At 45.9% G+C, this 21,760-nt stretch overlaps 1 protein-coding gene across 1 annotated transcript; it reads left to right on the top strand.

Annotated features, from left to right (window-relative positions):
• Positions 1 to 140: 140 nt before the first annotated feature.
• On the top strand, positions 141 to 16,961 carry LOC148042964 (phospholipase A2 inhibitor and Ly6/PLAUR domain-containing protein-like). Its single transcript, XM_087727074.1, has 7 exons — positions 141 to 280; positions 1,185 to 1,243; positions 5,413 to 5,525; positions 7,738 to 7,851; positions 10,106 to 10,258; positions 13,684 to 13,821; positions 16,607 to 16,961. The coding sequence occupies exons 3-7, from the start codon at positions 5,414 to 5,416 to the stop codon at positions 16,789 to 16,791; spliced, it is 702 nt and encodes a 233-aa protein (XP_087583200.1). The 5' UTR covers positions 141 to 280; positions 1,185 to 1,243; position 5,413; the 3' UTR covers positions 16,792 to 16,961.
• Positions 16,962 to 21,760: the final 4,799 nt, after the last annotated feature.

Here is a 21,760-nt window from a genome sequence, read left to right as displayed (position 1 = left end):
TCTATCTATCTATCTATCTATCTATCTATCTATCTATCTATCTACTCTCTATTAGACCTCTCTATCTATCCCCTTCTCTCTCCCACCCACCCATTTCTCTCTCTTTCTCACACCCACACAGACTTATGAACCTGTGGGCTACTTACAAATAAAAGCACTGCCCCTTTAAGTCCAATGGAATGGATGACAGATGACAGTTAACGTCAGTTAAAACACACAGAAAGCCCTGCGCTGAGAGGACTAAACAAGGAGAGATGCTGAAAACCATCTCTTAATAATGGTAAGATACATTAATTGATACCAGGCTGTTCGCCCCAAACACAATTCTCCACAATCTCCAAATCGCCAGCTGGCTACATTATTATCATTTTTTTAAAAAATAAATAAATAAAGAATTATACAGGTATTATACAATGAGGTTCACAAAGTAAAACTGAATTCAAGTCCTTAACTACCTGTTTCCCCCCAAAATAAGACTGGGTCATATTTTGTTTTGACCTTCAAAATAAGCACTCGGCCTTATTTTCGGGGTGGTCTTATTATTTTTGAGGTGCTGGAGGCCTTTAACCGCGGCCCGCAGATCAGCTGATCCAGAGACGTCTGGAAGCTCTGTCTCTGTTTCTGGCACACTCTGGCCACTCCTAACGTCGCTGGGCCTGTTGCTCTTTTTGTGGCCGCCACTAAGAGAAGCGGCGTGGGAGCTAAGATTTGCGGGGACAGCTCTGCGAAGCTGTTCCATGTGATGGCAGGTGCATGTGGGGTGTATTGGGCATGTTTCCCCCCCCCAGGAAATGGGGGGGGGACAGGCTGTGCATGTGTTTGAATATTTTCAAGGAGGGCTTATTTTAGGGGGAGGGCTTATTTTAGCGCATGCGCTCAATAGCCCAATTGGGCTTATTATCCAGGGAGGTCTTATTTTCAGGGGGAAAAGGATAAATAATTATTAAGGTGGTTTCTGAGAATATAGGCAGTTCCAAGCTGGGTATGTTTTTATAAAATTAGGGCATTCAGATCTGATCAGTTCAAAAATTCCAGATATTGGGGGAACTTTTCAGGTATTGCTCCATGGGCTCCAATCACAATTGGTGCAACAATGGATTCCCCCCCCCCCTTTCCCCCAAGCATTCAACTTAAATAGTTCTGGTATTTCATGATTTATTGAAATTGCTTTTCTTCAATCCTAGAAACATCTCACATAGAAACATCAAGAAAGCAAACTCTTATTCATTGACCATCGAAACAGGTATGTTATGAACATGATGCCTGTCACTTATGGAGCCGAAGTCTCATATGATCTTAAGCCAGGGGTGTCCAAACTTGGGAACTTTAAGACTTGTGGACTTCAACTCCCAGAATTCCCCAGCCAGGGAGTTAAAATCCACAAGTCTTAAAATTCCCAAGTTTGGACACCCCTGGCTTAAGCTGCCCATTTCCCAAACCCTTCTCAATTTGATGGCCCCAATAATTCGTGTGAAGTCCAAACTTTTGACAAAGTTTTTCAATGAATAATTCTGGCATCCCAGATAAGACGTTGCTTCTTGTCGGTTGGTGAAATTTTGCTGTAGCCATTCATCAAATGGTCCATTGTTTCATCCTTTTTACCAGACGAGTGAAGTGACTGTTGTAAATTGTTACATGCTGAACGTTGGCTTGTTCTCGAGCTGCTAAAAGAAAGCCTTCAGTTTCTTTCTTTAACATTCCTGATCATAACCAAAGGCATGTAGGGTTTTTACTGACTTTCCCTTCTACAGATCGTTCTTGAGTTATGGCTGTAATGAAGGCCAGAATTACCATCGTAAGTCATGATGGTTGTAAGTCGAGGCACCCGGGGACCGGATCTGATTTTATGACTTGTTTGTAGTGATTGTTAAATGAATGCAATGATCATTAAATTAATGCGGCAGTCGTTAAGCAGATCAATGGGTGTTTTTTTGTTGGAAACCAGCTGGGAGAGTGGAAAGTTGCAAAACTTTTATTAAAAACGGTCACAAGGTTTGCTGCTTCCCCCACTAAAGGAGGGAGGGAGGGAGGGAGGATTTCTGATGCTCCCTGCTAGATAAGGAAACTCAAGGAGGGAGCCACGAGCAAGTCAGAAGTTCTTCCTGCTCCCTCTGTTTATTTCCCTGCTTTTGATCATTTTTCTAGTAAAGGCAAAGGTTCCCCTCACACATGTGTGCTAGTCATTCCCGACTCTAGGGGGCAGTGCTCATTTAGAGCTGCTAAAAGAAAAAAGAGCCGAGGTGGTGCAGTGGTTAGGGTGCAGTACTGCAGGCCACTTCAGCTGACTGTTATCTGCAGTTCAGTGGTTCTAATCTCACTGGCTCAAGGTTGACTCAGCCTTCCATCCTTCCAAGATGGGTAAAATGAGGACCCAGACTGTGGCGGCGATATGCTGACTCTGTAAACCGCTTAGAGAGGGCTGAAAGCCCTATGAAGCGGTATATAAGTCTAACTGCTATTGCTATTGCTATTGCTATTGCTATTTCCATTTCAAAACCAAAGAGCCAGCGCTATCCAAAGACATCTCCGAAGCTGGGACAAGTAACAGGTGTTCACTCCGTTACGCAGCGCTAGGGATTCGAACTGCTGAACTGCTGAACTTTCTGATCCACAAGCTCGGCGTCTTAGCCAATGAGTCACCGCGTCCCTATGGTCATTTGCCTAATAAAGATTAAAACACAGAAAACCCACCACATGCCATGTTTTCCCGAAAATAAGACAGGGTCTTATTTTCTTTTGACCTTCGAAATAAGCGCTTGGCCTTATTTTCAGGGAGGTCTTATTATTTTTGGGGTGCAGGAGGCGGCAAACGTGGTCACCTCATGGCTGTTGCTGTGTTGCAATATTTTTGGGGAGGTCTTATTTTAGCGCATGCGCTCAAAAGCCCAATTGGCCTTATTATCCGGGGATGATACTCTGTTTTCAGTGAAACAGAGTATAATCTTGGGCACCCAGAGGATTTGTTCCTTTTTTGACAGTTCGGCCAATATGCAGATCCACTGAATTTCTTTCACCACCCAAGTTAATGAGGAGACATCTGTCTGTATAGGGAGTCCTCAACTTACAACAGTCTGCTTACTGACCGTTCAAAGTTACAACGCCACTGAAAAAAAGTGGCTTATGACTATTTCTCGTCACTTATGACTGTTGAAGCATTCCCACGGTCACATGATCTACATTCAAGTGCTTGACAAGTAGCTCACTTTTATAACGGTTGCAATGTCCCAGGGTTCTGCGATCCCCTTTTGCGACTGTCTGTCAAGCAGAGACAATGGAGAATCCAGATTAGCAATAGCAATAGCAGTTAGATTTATATACCGCTTCATAGGGCTTTCAGCCTTCTCTAAGCAGTTTACAGAGTCAGCATATTGCCCCCACAGTCTGGGTCCTCATTTTACCCACCTCGGAAGGATGGAAGGCTGAGTCAACCCTGAGCCAGTGAGATTTGAACAGCTGAACTGCAGAACTGCAGTCAGCTGAAGTAGCCTGCAGTGCTGCATTTAACCACTGCGCCACCTCGGCTCTTTTTTTTACTTAACAACCATGTCACCGGTTAAACAACTGCAGTGATTCCCTTAACAAATGTGGCCAGAAAAGGTGTAAAATGGGGCAAGACTCACATAACTAATTTCCCACTTAGCAACAGAAATGTTGGGCTCCATTGTGCCCGTACTACCTGTAGTAATGAAGTAGTTAGAGATGGCTCTCAGGTTGCAAACCTACCACGAGGTGGCAGCAAAGACCAAAGGAAATAAGAATTGAAATACAGTACAAGCAATTGGGATGCCCAACATTTCCGTTGCTAAGCAAGACAGCTGCTCAGTGAGTTTCCACGGTTGTTAAGTGAATCACTGCAGTTGTTAAATTAGTAACATGGTTGTTAAGGGCATCTGGGATCTCCATTGACTATGCCTGTCAGAGGGAAGGTCTCAAAGGGTGATCAAATGGGGACCCTGGGACCGTTGCCAAGCATCTGAATTTTGATCACGTGACCATGGGAATACTGCAATGGTCGTAAGTGTGAAAACTGGTCTAAGTCGCTTTTTCCCCCCAGTCTCGTCGTAACTCAGAAGGTCCCTAAATGAATGGTGCTAAGCCAGGGACTACCTGTAGTTTCAGGGGTGGCAAACTTGATTTAATTGAGGGCCGCATCAGGGTTGAGTTTGATCTAAGGGGGCATGGCGGGCATGAGTGTGGCAGGCATGGCCAGCTCAGTGTCACTTGTGTCAGGGGGGCACCTGTGGTGGCCATGTGCTAAGGCAGGACTTTCCTCAGACCCTCCCTCACTCTCATTATAATCCCCTTCCTTCCTTCCTTCCTTCCTTCCTTCCTTCCTTCCTTCCTTCCTTCCTTCCTTCCTTCCTTCCTTCCTTCCTTCCTTCCTTTTCTTCACTTCCCTCTTCATTCTCCTTTCTTCTTCCTTCCCGACTTCCCTTATTTTCCCTTCCTTGCTCTCCTCCCATCTTCCCTTCTTTTTTTTGCTCTTTCCTCCTTCCCTTTCTCCTTCCCTGTGCATCCCCTTGCATGCTCAAATCCAAGAGGGGAAACATTTTTTTCCCCTTTGGTTCTGTTTTTAGTTTGTTTCAGTTTTTCAATTTTCAATTTAATAAAATTTGTATGCCGCCCACTCCCTTGGGACTCTGGGCGGCTTACAGGCAAGATAAAAGAAGCATTTAAAAATTTAAAATAAAAGATACAATTATTAAAATTACACACCATCCATTCCGTCTAAGTGGGGCTGGATATTGATCAACAGCCCCAGGCCTGCCGGAACAGCCAGGTCTTGGTGGCTTTACGGAAGGCCGGGAGAGTGGTAAGGGTCTGGATCTTTACGGGTAGATCGTTCCACAGGGCCGGTGCAGCTACAGAGAAGGCCCTCCTCCGGGTGGGCTGCCAGCCGGCATTGTCCGGTCAACGGCACCCGGAGGAGGCCCAACCTGTTCGATCTTGTTGGTCGTTGGGAGGTTTCAATAGACCTCTGCCCAGGGCTGGGTTCCGGCAGGCACCACTGCCAGTTCGCTCATGTAAGCTTTGCGCGCACATGCGCAGTGCAATTAAAATTGTTCTGCGCATGCACAGAAATGAAAAACACAGAACCAGAGAACCAGTTTGAGGGGGGTGGGTGGGGGTGGCACGCCTGCGTCGCTGCCGGTTCCAGAGACCCAGTCCGCCAAACTACTACTGGTTCAGCTGAACCGGTCCAAACTGGTAGGAACCCACCACTGCCTCTGCCGGAGAAAACGGAGCTCAGGAGAGCCACACCCGACCCTCCCTGACCCGCTCGTCATTTGCTGTTTCCAGGGCGGCTGCGCGAGCCAGATCTAAGCCCCTGGCCCGCGGGCCTTGAGTTTGACAATCCTGCTGTAGTTGTTTAATGTACGTAATACTTATTTGACTTTCCTGCTTCCTCAGGATGGAATCACGGGGACATCCGAGGATTCGTCACCAGAAGATAAGCTCCTTAAGATCGAACAACATGCAGGGTCTTCTACAACTTTTCTTTTGCTTTGTGCTTCTAGCTAAAGGTAAAGGAGGCTCGGTGTTTAAGTGTTCAGTTGGACAACAGAGTTCTCAAGGCCTAGAATCCACAACCTGACTCTGTGGTTACTTCCCCAAGGTTCGGTCTGGTCCGGCCGAATAGGTAGTAACTCAGCCGAACACCGTACCGGTTCTATCCTGGGCACCACCATCTTTATTTTCTCTTCTGCACATGCATAGAACAATCTTCATTGAAAAAAATGTATTTTTTCTTTTTTTAATGGTGTGCGCATGCGCAGATCCTTCTAAGTGGAAATGCTGCGTCATGGCTTCAGCTGGAAAGAAATACATGGAAATAATAGACTGGGCTGGATGGGAATAGGGAATAGAGAATAGAGAATAGCGAATAGCGAATAGGGAATAAGGAATGGAGGGGAGAGAGTAGAGTAGAATAGTTTAGAATTGAATAGAATAGAATAGAATAGAGGAGAGGATGAATAGAATAGAATGTAGAATAGAGTAGAATAGAGTAGAATAGAATAGAATAGAGGAGAGGATGAATAGAATAGAATAGAATGTAGAATAGAATAGAATAGAATAAGGAACAAATAGAATAGAGTAGAGTAGATTAGATTAGAAGAGAATACGGAAAGAATAGAATAGAATAAACAGAATAAAATAGAATAATAATTTTATTGTCACTTTGAATGTACTCTAATCGGCATACATAAAAATGAAATTTCATTGCATACCTTTTAAAGGGTCACCACCTCCAATGTACACACCAGGAACATGGCTAAATAAATAAATAAAGACAAAATTATGCATGTACCCATATATACACCAAAGACAAATTCCTTATGGATGGATGGATGGATGGATGGATGGATGGATGGATGGATGGATGGATGGATAGATAGATAGATAGATAGATAGTAGATAGATAGATAGAGGATAGATAGATAGATAGATAGATAGATAGATAGATAGATAGATAGATAGATAGATAGATAGATAGATCAAAAGCTAAAGCTATATCTATAGCTAGATATAGATGATGTAGATGTAGATGTAGAATTTTTTATTTATTTTATTTATTTTGATTTATTTATTTTTATTTATTGGAATTTGTCAAAGAAAAATGAGAACAAGAATAAGAGAATAAAAATGCAATGACAGGGACGATAGACCACTTAAGTATGGGGTAAAGTCCACGGAAGTCAATTTGTGACTGAAATTGAAAATTTGTAGCTGAGACAATTGAATTAGGTAGGGAATTCCAGACATTGACAACTCTTATTACCAAAATCGTATTTTTTACAGTTGGGTTCAGAATGATTGACATTGAGTTTAAAGTGGTTGTTCATGTGCCTGTTATAGAAATAGATATATAGATATGGAGATAGATATATAGAGATAGATAGGAAGGAAGGAATAAAGAAAGATAGATAGAAAGAAAGATAGATAGAAAAAAAGAAAGATGAAAGAAAGAAAGAAAGAAAGAAAGAAAGATAGATAGATAGATAGATAGATAGATAGATAGATAGAAAGATAGATAGAAAGAAAGAAAGATAGAAAGAAAGAACCTGGTAGTCCTGCCAGAAATACTCCGAAACTCCTCCCAGTGGGGAGCAACAGAAACAGTCTATGAAGTGGGTGTGTGGGGTCTCTAACAATGCTTTGAGGGCTAAGCACACAGCGCTTATAACTCAGATCCTGAACGACAGGAAAAGAAACATAATCATGCATCAGTTGGAGAACTGGGACGTCTTTCTCAACCTCAGCAGCCTGAAGATGTGTGGACTTCAACTCCCAGAATCGCCCAGCCGGCAAGTCCACTCGTCTCCAAGCTGCTGAGGCTGAGAAACACCGCCCTAGAGCGACCCATAACTCCAATAAACAAGCAGGCAAACAAACAATAAACACCACCCATATTAGCTTCTTCTTCATGTTGTTTCTCCTTTTTCCACCATGGCCCTGTGAGCCACGGTATATGGCTATGAGCAGAGATTTATATGCGCCGGATGTTCAGAACATTGGCATCCTCTCCTCCTCCTCCTCCTCCTCCTCCTCCTCCTCCTCCTCCTCCTCCTCCTCCTCCTCCTCCTCCTCCTCCTCCTCCTCCTCCTCCTCCTCCTCCTCCTCCTCCTCCTCCTCCTCCTCCTCCTCCTCCTCCTCCTCCTCCTCCTCCTCCTCCTCCTCCTCCTGCCTATTGATCAAACATACTGATTGTCTTTGTCTTTGTCTTATTGTTTCAAGGCAGTTGTTTGCAATGTGAAATCTGCCAGAGCAACATGACCTCCTGTAAGGGTGCCAAGCAGAACTGCTCCGAAGAAAACACCTGCATCACGACGGTTATGAATTCTACCCTGGGTCGGTGTGCAAAGATCTAGAAGCCAGGAGGAGAATGTGGGGTGCGGGCCGGGGTGTGTCGTTGGGCAGACGGAAATTCCCGACTGCAGCAAGGCAATTGGAAAAAGTCTCTGCTGTGCTTCCAAGGAAGTTCACGCAAAGGACTGTTTCAAAGCTGCTTATCAGTGCTCCCTCTCTCTCCCTCCCTCCCTCACATCCCTCCCTCTTCCTCTCCTTCCTCCCTCTCCCACCCCTTTCCCTCCCCCTTCCTCTCCCTCCCTCTCCTTCTCCATCCTCCATCCTCCCCTCCCTCTCCCACCCTTTCCCTCCCTCTTCCTCTCCTTCCTCCCTCCCTCCCCTCCCTCCCCTCCCTCCCTCTTCCTCACCTTCCTCCCTCTCCCACCCCTTTCCCTCCCCCTTCCTCTCCCTCCCTCCCCCTCCTTCTCCATCCTCCATCCTCCATCCTCCATCCTCCCCTCCCTCTCCCACCCTTTCCCTCCCTCTTCCTCTCCTTCCTCCCTCCCCTCCCTCCCTCACATCTCTCCCTCTTCCTCTCCTTCCTCCCTCTCCCACCCCTTTCCCTCCCCCTTCCTCTCCCTCCCTCCCTCTCCTTCTCCATCCTCCATCCTCCCCTCCCTCCCTCTCCTACCCTTTCCCTCCCTCCCCTCCCTCCCCTCCCTCCCTCTTTCACCACTTCCCTCCCTCTTCCTCTCCCTCTCTCTCCACCACCGCTTTCCCTCTTCCTCTTCCTCTCCTTCCTCTCTCCCCTCCCTCCCTTTCCTGCTCCCTCCTTCCCTCTTCCTCTCCCTCTCCTTCTTCCTCCTTCCCTCCCCCTCCCTCCCGCTCTCCCTCCCTCTGCTCCCTCCCTCCCCCATGCCCTCCCTCCGTCTCCCTCTCCTTCCCCCTCTCCATCCCTCCCCCTCTCTCTCCTTCACACACCCACATACACACATACACACACAGACCATCTTCCAAGAGTAGACAGTCTTAATCTCTGCTGCTGTTAGCATTGCCAGATGCTTAGAATGCTGCCCAAATGCTTCTGACCCCTTGAGTAAAGAATGCTGTACAGCATTCTAAGTGTGTTTAATTTTCCCTTTGCTAAGTTGCAAGAGAGGAGAATATTTCTAACTGTGGGAGTCCTTGACGCTCTCTGCGCTTGGTGGTGTTCTTGCAGACATTTCATGACCCAACTAGGTAACATCATCAGTGCACTGGTAATGAAACGGCTGCCAGAAAACTACCAAGCTCAGAGGACACCAAGACCCCACATTTGTTAAGTAGTTCCTCCTCCTCCTCCTCCTCCTCCTCCTCCTCCTCCTCCTCCTCCTCCTCCTCCTCCTCCTCCTCCTCCTCCTCTCCACAATCCCCATTCCGTTCTAGCACTGATAATATAACCTATTTGGGTCATGAAATGTTTGGAAAACAACCAACCAACCTCATAGACTCAGAGAGCATCAAAGACCCCACAATCATCATCATCATCATCATCTTCTTCTTCTTCTTCTTCTTCTTCTTCTTCTTCTTCTTCTTCCTCCTCCTCCTCCTCCTCCTCCTCCTCCTCCTCCTCCTCCTCCTCCTCTCCACAATCCCCATTCCGTTCTAGCACTGATAATATAACCTATTTGGGTCATGAAATGTTTGGAAAACAACCAACCAACCTCATAGACTCAGAGAGCATCAAAGACCCCACAATCATCATCATCATCTTCTTCTTCTTCTTCTTCTTCTTCTTCTTCTTCTTCTTCTTCTTCTTCTTCTTCTTCTTCTTCTTCTTCCTCCTCCTCCTCCTCCTCCTCCTCCTCCTCCTCCTCCTCCTCCTCCTCCTCTCCACAATCCCCATTCCGTTCTAGCACTGATAACATAACCTATTTGGGTCATGAAATGTTTGGAAAACAACCAACCAACCTCATAGACTCAGAGAGCATCAAAGACCCCACAATCATCATCATCATCATCATCATCTTCTTCTTCTTCTTCTTCTTCTTCTTCTTCTTCTTCTTCTTCTTCTTCTTCTTCTTCTTCTTCCTCCTCCTCCTCCTCCTCCTCCTCCTCCTCCCCCTCCCCCCACATTGTGTGAACCAGCCTATTAGGTAAATTTATGTTTCAATATGTCAACCCCACATAACATTCAGGATTCAGTAATTGAATAGGTTGTGGGAACAAGGCGGGTATGCAGAGAGAGGAGGTTGCCCATCTGTCCTAACCCTGGGGAAAGCATTTGTCCAATCCTCCGAAACACTTTTCTTATTCTCTTCTTTGATTTCCCCTGTAGGTGAGAGCCCGGAGTACCTTTTCGAGAAAAGCTGTGGGAAGCCTTCCGTGTGCAATATGCCCCAGTTACACTTTGATCTGGGGAAGGGACAAGGGTACCATTTGACTCAACACTGCTGCAAGAAGAAAGATTGCCCCGAGATTTCACCCACATGTAAGAGCTGCTTTACGCCAAGGACTTTAGCACCACTTGTTAGCTAAAACAACTTTAGTTTAGTTAGTTGGGTTTAGTTCGTCAAAATGAGTTGTGGTAGCTTCGTCACTGGAGGGTTTCGAGAAGAGACTGGACTCTCGGAAATGGTGTAGGGTGTCCTGGGGTTGGACTAGATCAGTGTTTCTCAACCTTGGCAACTTGAAGACGTCTGGACTTCAACTCCCAGAATTCCCCAGCCAGCATTCGCTGGCTGGGGAATTCTGGGAGTTGAAGTCCAGACGTCTTCAAGTTGCCAAGGTTGAGAAACACTGGACTAGATGACCTTCAGCAGGCATGAAGATAGGTAGATAGTTTTATTTATATGCCGCCCTTTTCCCTGGGGGGACTCAGGGCGGCTTACAGTTCAAAAGGAAGGGAGGACATACAAATTAAACACATAAGACAGGACATCGTTAAAAAACACAACATTCATACAATTCGGGTGGGTTGAAGTCTTTAGTCCCAGGCCTGTCGGGACAGCCAGGTTTTGAGGGCTATGCGGAAGGTCTGGAGGGTGGTGAGGGTACGAATCTCCACGGGGAGATCGTTCCATAGGGTCGGAGCTGCCACCGAGAAGGCTCTCCTCCGCGTGGTTGCCAGTCGACACTGACCGGCTGATGGAACTCGGAGGAGGCCTAATCTATGGGATCTGATTGGTCGAGAGGAGGTAATTGGCAGTAGGCGGTCTCTCAAGTGATGAACTCCTCTTATCTTCCCTACCGGTTCAGTAGCAGGAGCATGCGTGCCCGTGTGTTTGCTGCGCTCGCAGGCGGCAAGTCTGGGCATGCACAGAACCTTCTGCGCATACCCAGAGCATGTGTGATGGTGTCAGGGTGGGTGGGTGGAGCCTCGCCACGCCCAAAACAGTGCGAACTGGCAGAATACCAGCTCTGACTTACCGGGTCCCTTCCAACTCTATTAATGTTTATGTTTGATGTTTATTAACATTTGTAGGCTGTCCTTTTCCCTGAGGGGACTCAGGGCGGCTCACATAAAATCAGGGAGGGGGAATACAAACAATGACGTAGACACATATAATAAAAGTAATAAGCAACATACATTCATCATTCGGGAGGGGCGGCTATCCTTGTCCCCAGGCCTGACGGGCTAGCCAGTTCTTAAGGGCTGTGCGGAAGGCCTGGACGGTGGAGAGGGTACGAATCTCCACGGGGAGCTCGTTCCAAAGGGTCGGGGCTACTACTGAGAAGGCCCTCCTCCTTGTAGTTGCCAGCCGGCACTGGCTGGCCGATGGAATACGGAGGAGGCCCAATCTATTAATCTGTATCTGGATCAACTTTCACACTAGATCACCGCTAGGCAATCTTTAATGCAGTGGTTTTCTTTATAGTTTTATTATTTCTTAATTACAAAAATCAACATTCCATCTTTCCTTATGCCGTGTGTCGTCTGGGTATAAACATCTCTGTGCAAACATCATTCCTCTTTTGCCACATCGTTCACATTCATATTAGCATTGTTTCCCTGAGTTTAGTATTATAATATATTGAGCGTTTAAACGTTATGGAGCGCTCCATTTTTCTTCTTAATATCTTCTAGTTAGAATATCATATCAACATTAAACATCATTATTCTCATCATACACATACTAACAGTTTTCATCCTATTTATATCTCTATGTAAGTTTATTGTCTAATTTTTTTAGCTTTCTTCATTTCCAAACTCCGTTTTTTCCCCCTCCAAGCATTGGGAAAATACTTCCCAAATCATATAATATTCAGGTTGCTCTTTCTCCTTAGTTGCTAATGTTAACCTGTTCGTTTTTGCACATTCTAATATTTTCCTAACCACCTCCTCATCAACAGGAATCTCTACCCTTTTCCAATGTTGTGCAAACACAATTCTAGCCGCTGTTAATACATGAATGATTAAATCTACATTTAATGCAATGGTTAATGCAACCAGGCATGACGCCAGGAATTCTGGTCTTTCTTGCTTCAGGCACCAAGGCAACTGGGTGGCCTGGGCCAGTCCCTTTATCTTAGCCCTGGGAAGGAGACAATGGCAAACGACTTGTGAAAAACCTTGTCAAAGGTAACCTCAGGGCCCTGTCGAGGAAATTGACAGGAGTCCAGAATGCCTCAAAGGCATGAAAAGAAAAGGAAACACACACACACACACACACACACACACACACACACACACACACACAGACAGACAGACCAAGCTTTGGGCCGTGAAGTGGCTCTTGGTTTAATTTTATGCAGCTTAATTTGAAAACTTGTCAGCGGCCAACTAACTGAGACCATTCTTTTAAATCTGTCCTTTAATTCAGGACTGTCTGATGGGCACTGGCCCATGGACCCCAGAAGCATAGGGGCCCCATACCGACACCGATTTTGTTGGAAGTGCCAATAAAATAAATGTGTGTTTAATTTTATCGACCGTTTACATTTTTATTCCTGTGAGTAGTTGTCGCAGGGGCCCCGGGACACTGCTTTGCTCGTAACATAATGCCCATAATGTTGTTCAGACAGCCCTGCTTCAATCTCCAAGTTAGTATGTTATTCGTTTAATTTATATACTTCTATAAACAACTCAGGGCGGCCAATATATCTAATACTCCTTCCTTCTCCTATTTTTTTCCCTGTTACAACAACCCTGTGAAGTGACCACAGGGATGCTTTGATGGTCGTAAGTGTGAAAAACAACCACAAGTCACTTTTTTCCAGTGCTGTTGTAACTTTGAAACAGTCACTAAGTGAACTGTTGTAAGTCGAGGACTACCGGTTGTGGCCCGCCGGTGGCCTGCGGGAGCTGGCAGCAGAGTTGGACAGTGAGGGGGGTTGGGAAGGAACATGGGCCAGTCCTGAGGGGTGAGGAAAGCTCAGACGAGGGCTCTGCGTCGGAGGCAGAGAGGGAGCTAGATAGCAGTGAGGCAGAAGAACAGCTGGAGCCTGTTCCCAGAGTGCGCATGCGCAGAGCTGCCAGAAGACAAGAACAACTAAGAAAGCAGGGTCGACCTGGGAGTAAAGCCACACCTGATTGGCCCCTCCCACAGGAAACAAAAGAGGAGTGATGAGGAGTGGGCTTTTGCAGGAAACAATTCGTTCCTTCGGTCGGTTCATGAGTGGAAAGTTTTGTTTGTGACTAAAGAGACTCTGTACCACGTGTTGCCTTGCCTGAGTTTGGAAATTAGTTATCTGGCAGCTCGCCAACCAAGATAAGGTTCGTGTTGATAAATATTCCTCTGAAAGACTGTCGGCCAAGACTTGCGGACTGTGAATGAAAGGAATTCACAGTTGTGTAAATAAAAGGGGTGTTGCTTTCTAAGGAAACCTGGGTCAGAACACTACCGGTATGTGCGTCTCTGACTGAAGCTTACCCCAATTTTGATTATAAATTAACCAAGAATCCTCTTCTTTCAGTGCCACCATTGCCGAAACACCCAAAAGGGAAACGGTGTCCAGCTTGCAACAGTCTGAGGGAATCCTGTAAATCAGACAAGGTGGAATGTTTGGGCAAAGATAGCTATTGCTTTACTGTAACTTTGAACGTAACTTCCGGTAAGTATTGCACCCTTTCATTTCATTAGAATTCCCCAGGATCTGGGGCCCGTGTCTCGTGAGGGATTGAAGAATTTGGCAAGGCACTCTAGCTGAACTATGGTGGAAGCTGGGGTAAATCTGGGCTGCTTTAAGGGGTCACTCAATGCCCCCCCCCCCACCTGAAATATATGGGCAACCAGGAACAAACTCCTGTTCGGTATTTCTCCATCTTGGCAATTTAAAGATGTGTAACTTCAACTCCCAGAATTCCCCAGCCAGCCATGAATGAATGAGGGAGAAAGATATAAAGAGTGAGAGAACAAATGTGAGAGAGAATGGAACAGAAAGAAAGAGGGAGCAGGAGAGACAGGGTGAAAGAGAGAGAGAGAGATAGAGGTGGGTTCCTACCAGTTCGCACCTATTCGGTAGAACCGGTTCGTCAAATCTACCGAACCGGTTAGAAGAGGTTCCACCAGTGGACCCGGAAAGCAGGCCACACCTACAGAAGAGGTTCCAAATTTTTTTGAAACCCACCACTGGTCCTTGGATATGATTATTCTACACTATCATGCTCATATTTATAAAACTCAGTGCCTCTGTGAAAGGTAAGGATGACTACTGCGTTTGTAGTGCAATCAGAACATTGTGTGTGTTGAAGTTGTTTTAACGCAAACCAAAGATGCCTTTTAAAAAAACAAGTTTACATCCTATTCTTATGCATGCCAGGGCTGTGTGTGAGGTAATTTAAGGTTCTGACAAGTGTCGTCGGCATCTTCATATCTGGTTACATGGGCAGCAAGCCGCTCCCATCCGGTCACATGGGTGGCAAGCCACTCCCACAAAGGAGGCCACACCCACAGAGTAGGTTCGAACAATTTTTGAAACCCACCACTGGAGAGAGAGAAAGAAAGAGTGAGACAAAGAGTGAGCTAACAAGTGAGACAGAGAGAGAGAGGGAGAGAGAAAGAGAACAAGTGTGAGAGAGAAAGAAACAGAAAAAAAGAGGGAGAAAGAGGGAAAGAGAGCCAGGGAGAAAGAGAAAGAAATAGAGACTAAGAGTGAGTGAGAGAACAAGTGAGAGAAAAAGAGAAAGAAAGAAAGAGTGAGGCAAAGGGTGAGGATAAGTGAGAGAAAGAGAGAAACAGAGAGAAAGAGGAAGAGCGAAAGAATAAGTGTGAGAGAGAAAGAAACAGAAAGAAAGAAAAAGAAAAAGTGAGACAAAGAGTGAGTGAGAGAACAAGTGAGAGAAAAAGAGAACGAAAGAAAGAGTGAGGCAAAGGGTGAGGATAAGTGAGAGAAAGAGAGAGACAGAGAGAAAGAGGAAGAGCGAAAGAATAAGTGTGAGAGAGAAAGAAACAGAAAGAAAGAAAAAGAAAAAGTGAGACAAAGAGTGAGTGAGAGAGCAAGTGAGAGAAAAAGAGAACGAAAGAAAGAGTGAGGCAAAGGGTGAGGATAAGTGAGAGAAAGAGAGAGACAGAGAGAAAGAGGAAGAGCGAAAGAATAAGTGTGAGAGAGAAAGAAACAGAAAGAAAGAAAAAGAAAAAGTGAGACAAAGAGTGAGTGAGAGAACAAGTGAGAGAAAAAGAGAAGAAAGAAAGAGGCAAAGGATGAAACAATAAATGAGAAATTTCTATTGAATTGCGCAAAGCACACAATGAGCAAACCGGCAGTGACGCCGGCTAGAACCCACCCGAGTATGCGCCAGAGGAAATAAAAGTGGAGCGAAAGGGGAGTGGAGTTTGCAGGAGACAATTAGTTCGCTTAATTGGTTCATGACTCTCTGAGCCAGGTTTTGCAGATATCGGCCTGGCAGCTCTCCAAGCCAGATAAGATCTGTGGCTGTAAATCCTCCCAAGCCAGATAAGATCTGTGGCTGTAAATCCTCCCAAGCCAGATAAGATCTGTGGCTGTAAATCCTCCCAAGCCAGATAAGATCTGTGGCTGTAAATCCTCCCAAGCCAGATAAGGTCTGTGACCGGAAATCCTCCCTTTGAAAGACCGGATGTGAATGAGCAGAATTCACACTCAATTAATAAAAGGGGTTTTTGTCGGGACCACGAATACTGCAATGTGCTCTACATGGGGCTGCCCCTGAAGTGCATCCGGCGACTGCAGTTAGTCCAGAATGCAGCCGCGCGAGTGATAGTGGGCGCACCGCGGTTCGCCCACGTTACACCCATCCTCCGCGAGCTGCACTGGCTACCTGTCGATCTCCGGGTGCGCTTCAGGGTACTGATGACCACCTTTAAAGCACTCCATGGTAGTGGATCTGGGTACTTGAGAGACCGCCTTCTGCCGATTACCTCCCTCCGACCGATTAGATCGCACAGACTGGGCCTCCTCCGAATCCCATCCGCCAGTCAATGTCGACTGGTGACTACACGGAGGAGAGCCTTTTCTGTTGCAGCTCCGACCCTGTGGAACGATCTCCCCGTCGAGATACGCACCCTCACCACCGTCCAGGCCTTCCACGCAGCCCTCAAGACCTGGCTCTCCCAACAGGCCTGGGGATAAGTCCTTAATTTGCCCCACCCGAGTGTTGAATGTAGAATGCATGTTGTGTTTTTACTACTTATCTTGTTTATATATTGTTTATTTTGTATTGTACCCCCTCCCTAATGGTTGTAAGCCGCCCTGAGTCCCCTCAGGGAAAAGGGCGGCCTATAAATTTTAATAAAATACCTAAAATAAAAATAAAAAATTGCCTCACGCTCTTGGGAAACCTCAGTCAGAACAGTACAAGTTCTGAGGAATCTTTCTCTCGTCAGTTGTCTGATGATCCCATTCTGTTCTTCCCACTCAGGTGGGAAACACACCAAACACATCATGAAAGGATGCGGTTCCAAAAACGTATGCTTAATGTGGGAAGATGCCAAGGACAAGGAGAAAACGCAAAACAAGTGTATGATGACCGCAGGGGCATCTCAAGTTCTGGCTTCCTTCCTGACGACGTTCTTCAGCCTTTGGATCCTAAAGTTACTTGTCTAAGCGAAATAAGCACAGGAAAAGGAGTGGGTCAGTTCCTCTCCGACGTATTGCCTTCCTTGCATTCCATATTCCATATTCCACGGCTTTCCTATTGTCTGTAGCTTCTCGGCTTTGTAGTTTACCGAACCTGTGGAGTTCGGTAAAAATAAACTCCAGGTTTAAAAAACAAATGGGATTTGAACGTTTTGCTGTCTCTTTTTTTTGATAGAATTTGGGATGGGAGAAAGATTCACACACACACACACACACACACACACACACACACACACACACCCTAATTGCCTAGAGACCACAACCTCAATCAACTCCAGTGATTCATTGAGTTAGAAAATGAAAAGAGATTTCAGAAAAGTCATACATCTTATGGTTTCCGTCAGTTTTTCTCCTCTCCATTCATTTCAACGGGAATGGAAGAATTTAGCAAAGTGCACTCCGTGACTTTCAGTGAGTTAAGCCCAGTGGTGAAATTACTTTTTGTTTACTATCTGTTGCAGAAAATGACAGGTTTTTTTTTAGGTTTTTAGGTTTTATTGAACACTTATAGGCCGCCCTTTTCCCTGAGGGGACTCAGGGCGGCTTACAATAATGAGGGGAGGGAGTGCATGACAAGACATAAAAGAAAATGTGAATAAAAAAATAATAATTAACCATAAAAAACACAACATTCACTCAGCATTCGGGGGGGGGGGGAGAGAGTAGGTCCTATCCCCAGGCCTGACGGGATAGCCAGATCTTGAGGGCCGTGCGGAAGGCCTGGACGGTGGTGAGGGTACGGATCTCCACGGGGAGATTGTTCCATAGCGTCGGAGCTGCAACTGAGAAGGCTCTCCTCCGCGACAGGCTTTAGACTTCTCAGGATACAGGAAAAAAAAATTATTATTATTTTTTATTTATTTGTCTTGTATGCCGCCCACTCCCGGAGGGCTCCGGGTGGCTCACAAAAGACAAGGGAAAGCGGGGAACAAGACAAAGACAACATATTAAAAACAAAACCAACATTCACAATTTCTATGGAGGTAGATGCTTCTCAGCTCCACCCACCCTGCTGGAACAGCCAGGACTTGGTGGCTTTGCGGAAGGCCGGGAGGGTAGTAAGGGTCCGTATCTCAACAGGGAGCTCGTTCCAGAAAAGTTTATTTGGCAGCCAAGTTCAGAAAGTTAGTGAAATGGCTAACATTGCAAATTCTGAACAACCTTCATCATCAAAGCACGCATTCTTATACATTCTCAAAGGCAGTGTAACATGGAAACACTTAACTCATTTCTTATTGGTTACCTTGAGGAGAAGGCCTTATAAGGAGATGGGGTCTTACTTTTCCATTTGTCATAGGTACTGAGTAGGTGTCTCTAAGCGAACTTTAGCTGACCCTCATTGTCTTGTGAAACTGCGGTTATGCACTTGCTTCCTGTTTTTTTGCAAGTTGCAACTCTGATGTGGCTTTTTAATATAGAAGTAAAGGGGCCCCGAGAGGCTGTCCAGCCTGACCCAGTAGGTTTCACACTTAATGTCCAAATCTCACTTTACGTCCTACTTTAATTGGTTCTGTGGGCATGGCTTGGTGGGTACTGCAAAATCTTCATTCCCTCCCCACTCCAGGGGAAGGATAGCAATAGCAATAGCAGTTAGACTTATATACCGCTTCATAGGGCTTTCAGCCCTCTCTAAGCGGTTTACAGAGTCAGCATAACGCCCCCACAATCTGGGTCCTCATTTTACCCACCTTGGAAGGATGGAAGGATGGAAGGCTGAGTCAACCCTGAGCCGGTGAGATTTGAACCGCTGAACTGCTGAACTAGCAGTCAGCTGAAGTGGCCTGCAGTACTGCACTCTACCCACTGCGCCACCTCGGCTCTTGAGGATACTGCAAAATCTCCATTCCCACCCAACTCCAGGGGAAGGATACTGCAAAAATCTCCATTCCCACCCCACTCTGGAGCCAGCCAGAAGTGGTATCTGCCAGTTCTTCTGAAGAACTGAAATGTAACTCAAAATATCTGTTACAGGTTCTCCAAAACCTGTCAGAACCTGCTGAATTTCACCCCTGGTTAAGCCCTACATATGAGTAAGGCCTTTCTCATGATAACAATTTTGCAAGGAAGAGTCTCCATCTCAAACCGGAAGCCCTTTAGCTCTAGTTTGCTGGTTCCTAAAACAATGTCTCCTTTCTGGTTAATCTTACACTTAGGCAAGAAAAAAATAAAAGTACACCTATAGACTGGATAAAACCAGGCTTAATAGCAGTGAGAGGATCTTGGAGTCTTAGTGGGCAACCAGCTAAATATGAGTCAACAGTGTTTGGTGGCAGCCAAAAAAGCCAATGCAATCTTAAGTTGCATTAACAGAGGGAAACAATCAAGATCAAGTGACTTACTAATACCACTCTATAAAGCCTCAATAAGGCCACACCTAGAGTACTGCATCCAGTTTTGGTCACCACAGTATAAGAAGATGTCGAGGCTCTAGAAGGAGTGCAGAGAAGAGCAACCAGGATGATGAGGGGACTGGAGGCTAAAACATACAAGGAACGGTTGCAGGAACTGGGCATGGCTAGTCTAGGGAAGAAAAGGGCTACATTTGATGTATAAGACACACCCAAATTTTCACCCTCTTTTAGGGATGGGGGTGTGCATCATACTCCAAAAAATACAGTAGCACCTTTGCCAAATTGCATTGCTCCATGAAATTGGTAAAATACTAATTTTACACACACACACACATACACACACACACACACACACACACACACACACACACACTTCACTTTCTATCCTAAGCAGGCATTCCTTTCAATGGAATGTGACAACTCGCCACAGCCAACTTGTCATAGTCAACCCTTGACTATGAGAGACCGCCTGCTGCCAATTACCTCCCAAAGACCCATTAGGTCACACAGGGTTGGCCTCCTCCGGGTTCCGTCTACCAGCCAATGCCACCTGGCTACTACCCGGGGGAGGGCCTTCTCTGTGGCAGCTCCGGCCCTTTGGAACGAACTCCCCGCAGAGATTCGGACCCTCACCTCTCTCCAGGCCTTCCGAAAAGCCGTCAAAACCTGGCTGTGTCGGCAGGCCTGGGGTTGATGAGCTCCCTTCCCCTCTCGACTTGTGTGGCTGTTGGCTATTTTAAATGCTTGTATTTGTAGTTCTTGTGTTTCCCTTCCCCTCTTGGGTTTGTGAGCCGCCCTGAGTCCCTCTGGGAATAGGGCGGCATATAAATAAAACAAAACCTAAACCTAAACCCTTCATGGCCAACTTGCTACGCGAGAATTCAACCATTCAATGATTTAAAATAGGTTTTAAATTTTTTTTACTTTTTGTCATACCCATTTCATTCTGTCCCTTTTTGGGGTGCATCCTTTCTTGAACGATTCTATTCCACTATTTCTTCAAATGTAGCTCATGCGGTGACTTGTCCCGTGACAAATTTATTTCATTTGTACCTCGCCTTTATTATTAATTTTGACAAATAACTCAAGGCCACCAACATTTCCAGCACATCTTCCTCCTCTTACTTCCCCCACAACGAGAAGCCTGTGAGGAGAATTGGGCTGAGAGCGCTTGGCCCAAGGAAAGTCGGTTTCCTTCCGTGCCTAAGGTGGGACTAGAACTCGCAGTCGCCCGGTGAGCGAGGTCTGCTTGCGTGTTAGCACACGTTTTGCAGATTTCTGCATAAATCAGTGATTCTCTGGGCACCTGACATTTCTCAAAAACAGTGAAAAGAATTAAAACCAAAGCAGATGGTCCTCGACTTACAACCATCCATTTGGGGACTGAAGTTACAATAGCATTAAAAAAAGTGACTTCCGTTTCTCACACTTATAACCATCCCAGTCTCCCCAGGGTCAAGCGATTAAAATTTGGATGCTTGGCAACTGATTCACATTTATGACAATTGCAGCGTCTGGGCGTAAGAAGAAATCAAACACACACTCCCGGTTATCCCAAATAAAATATTAACCATAAGGAAAAGCCTTAGAAATATTAGCCATAAGGAAAACTCTCTGTAAAGCTAAAAGACCAAGACGCTAATAAAAAAATAAACCTGCCTGAAGCCCATTTCACATTCCAGTCAGACCACGGGTGCGTTTCGGCCAGTGGTGGGATTCAGCCAGTTCGCACCTATTCGGGAGAACCGGTTGGTAACTTTCTAAGTAATTCAGAGAAACGGTTGTTGGAAGAAATCTCCTTTTGTTTTTCCCCACTTTACAGGGCTAATCCTGTAAGGAAGGCAGGAAGGAAACATTCTGGTGTTGTTTCTAGCCTCATCTTTATTGCCCTGCTTACAGAAACTGCCTCTCCGGTTAACCCTCATTACATTGTCACAGCTAAGATGAAGCACCCATCGACGTGTGTGACGTTGAATTGGCAACGCCCACCAAGTCACATGACCACCGAGTCCCACCTACCCAGATGATCATTAGGGCAGAGAACTGGGTGTTAAATTATTTGAATCCCACCATTGGTTTCGGCTGCCAGTATTGCTGGTTTGCTCAGGGATGCTTCTCATGCTCTGTGCATGTGCAGAAGGCAAAAACAAGATGGCGGTGCATATGGCGCTGCCGAGAGAACTGGTTCAGGGGCGTGGCCGGCCTGGATCGTTGCCTGGATGAACCAGTACGAACCGGTCAGGACCCACCTCTGAGCCAGTCACCAAAAGAACACCTTGTAACAAGAAGCTAACTGCCGATGCCAGCACTTAAGGAGATACGAGGAAGCCAACTATCTAAATACTACCCACAGAAGTACCTTCAAGTCAGGATATTTTGAAACTCCTTGCAGCAATTTCGACAGGTAACCAAAGCAGAGTGATAGGATGAGAGCAAGCAGCTTCTCAGGGTTGGAAAGAAATCTTTCTGCTGCTCTTCCATTAGAAAGCGCAGAATCCCCCTTCTTTGTAACACAACAGACTGAAACCAGCAGCTTAGCAGGAGAAAGTTGGGTGCTTCTGAGGTATCTTACAAATCAGCTCAAT

The sequence above is a fragment of the Thamnophis sirtalis genome, unplaced genomic scaffold, assembly GCF_051295495.1.
Source record: "Thamnophis sirtalis isolate CommonGarterSnake01/CBP01778 unplaced genomic scaffold, rThaSir2_p1.2 scaffold_13, whole genome shotgun sequence".
Lineage (NCBI taxonomy): Eukaryota > Metazoa > Chordata > Lepidosauria > Squamata > Natricidae > Thamnophis > Thamnophis sirtalis.
Note: the sequence above shows the minus strand (reverse complement) of the source record. Positions and strands in the feature narration are given on the sequence as shown.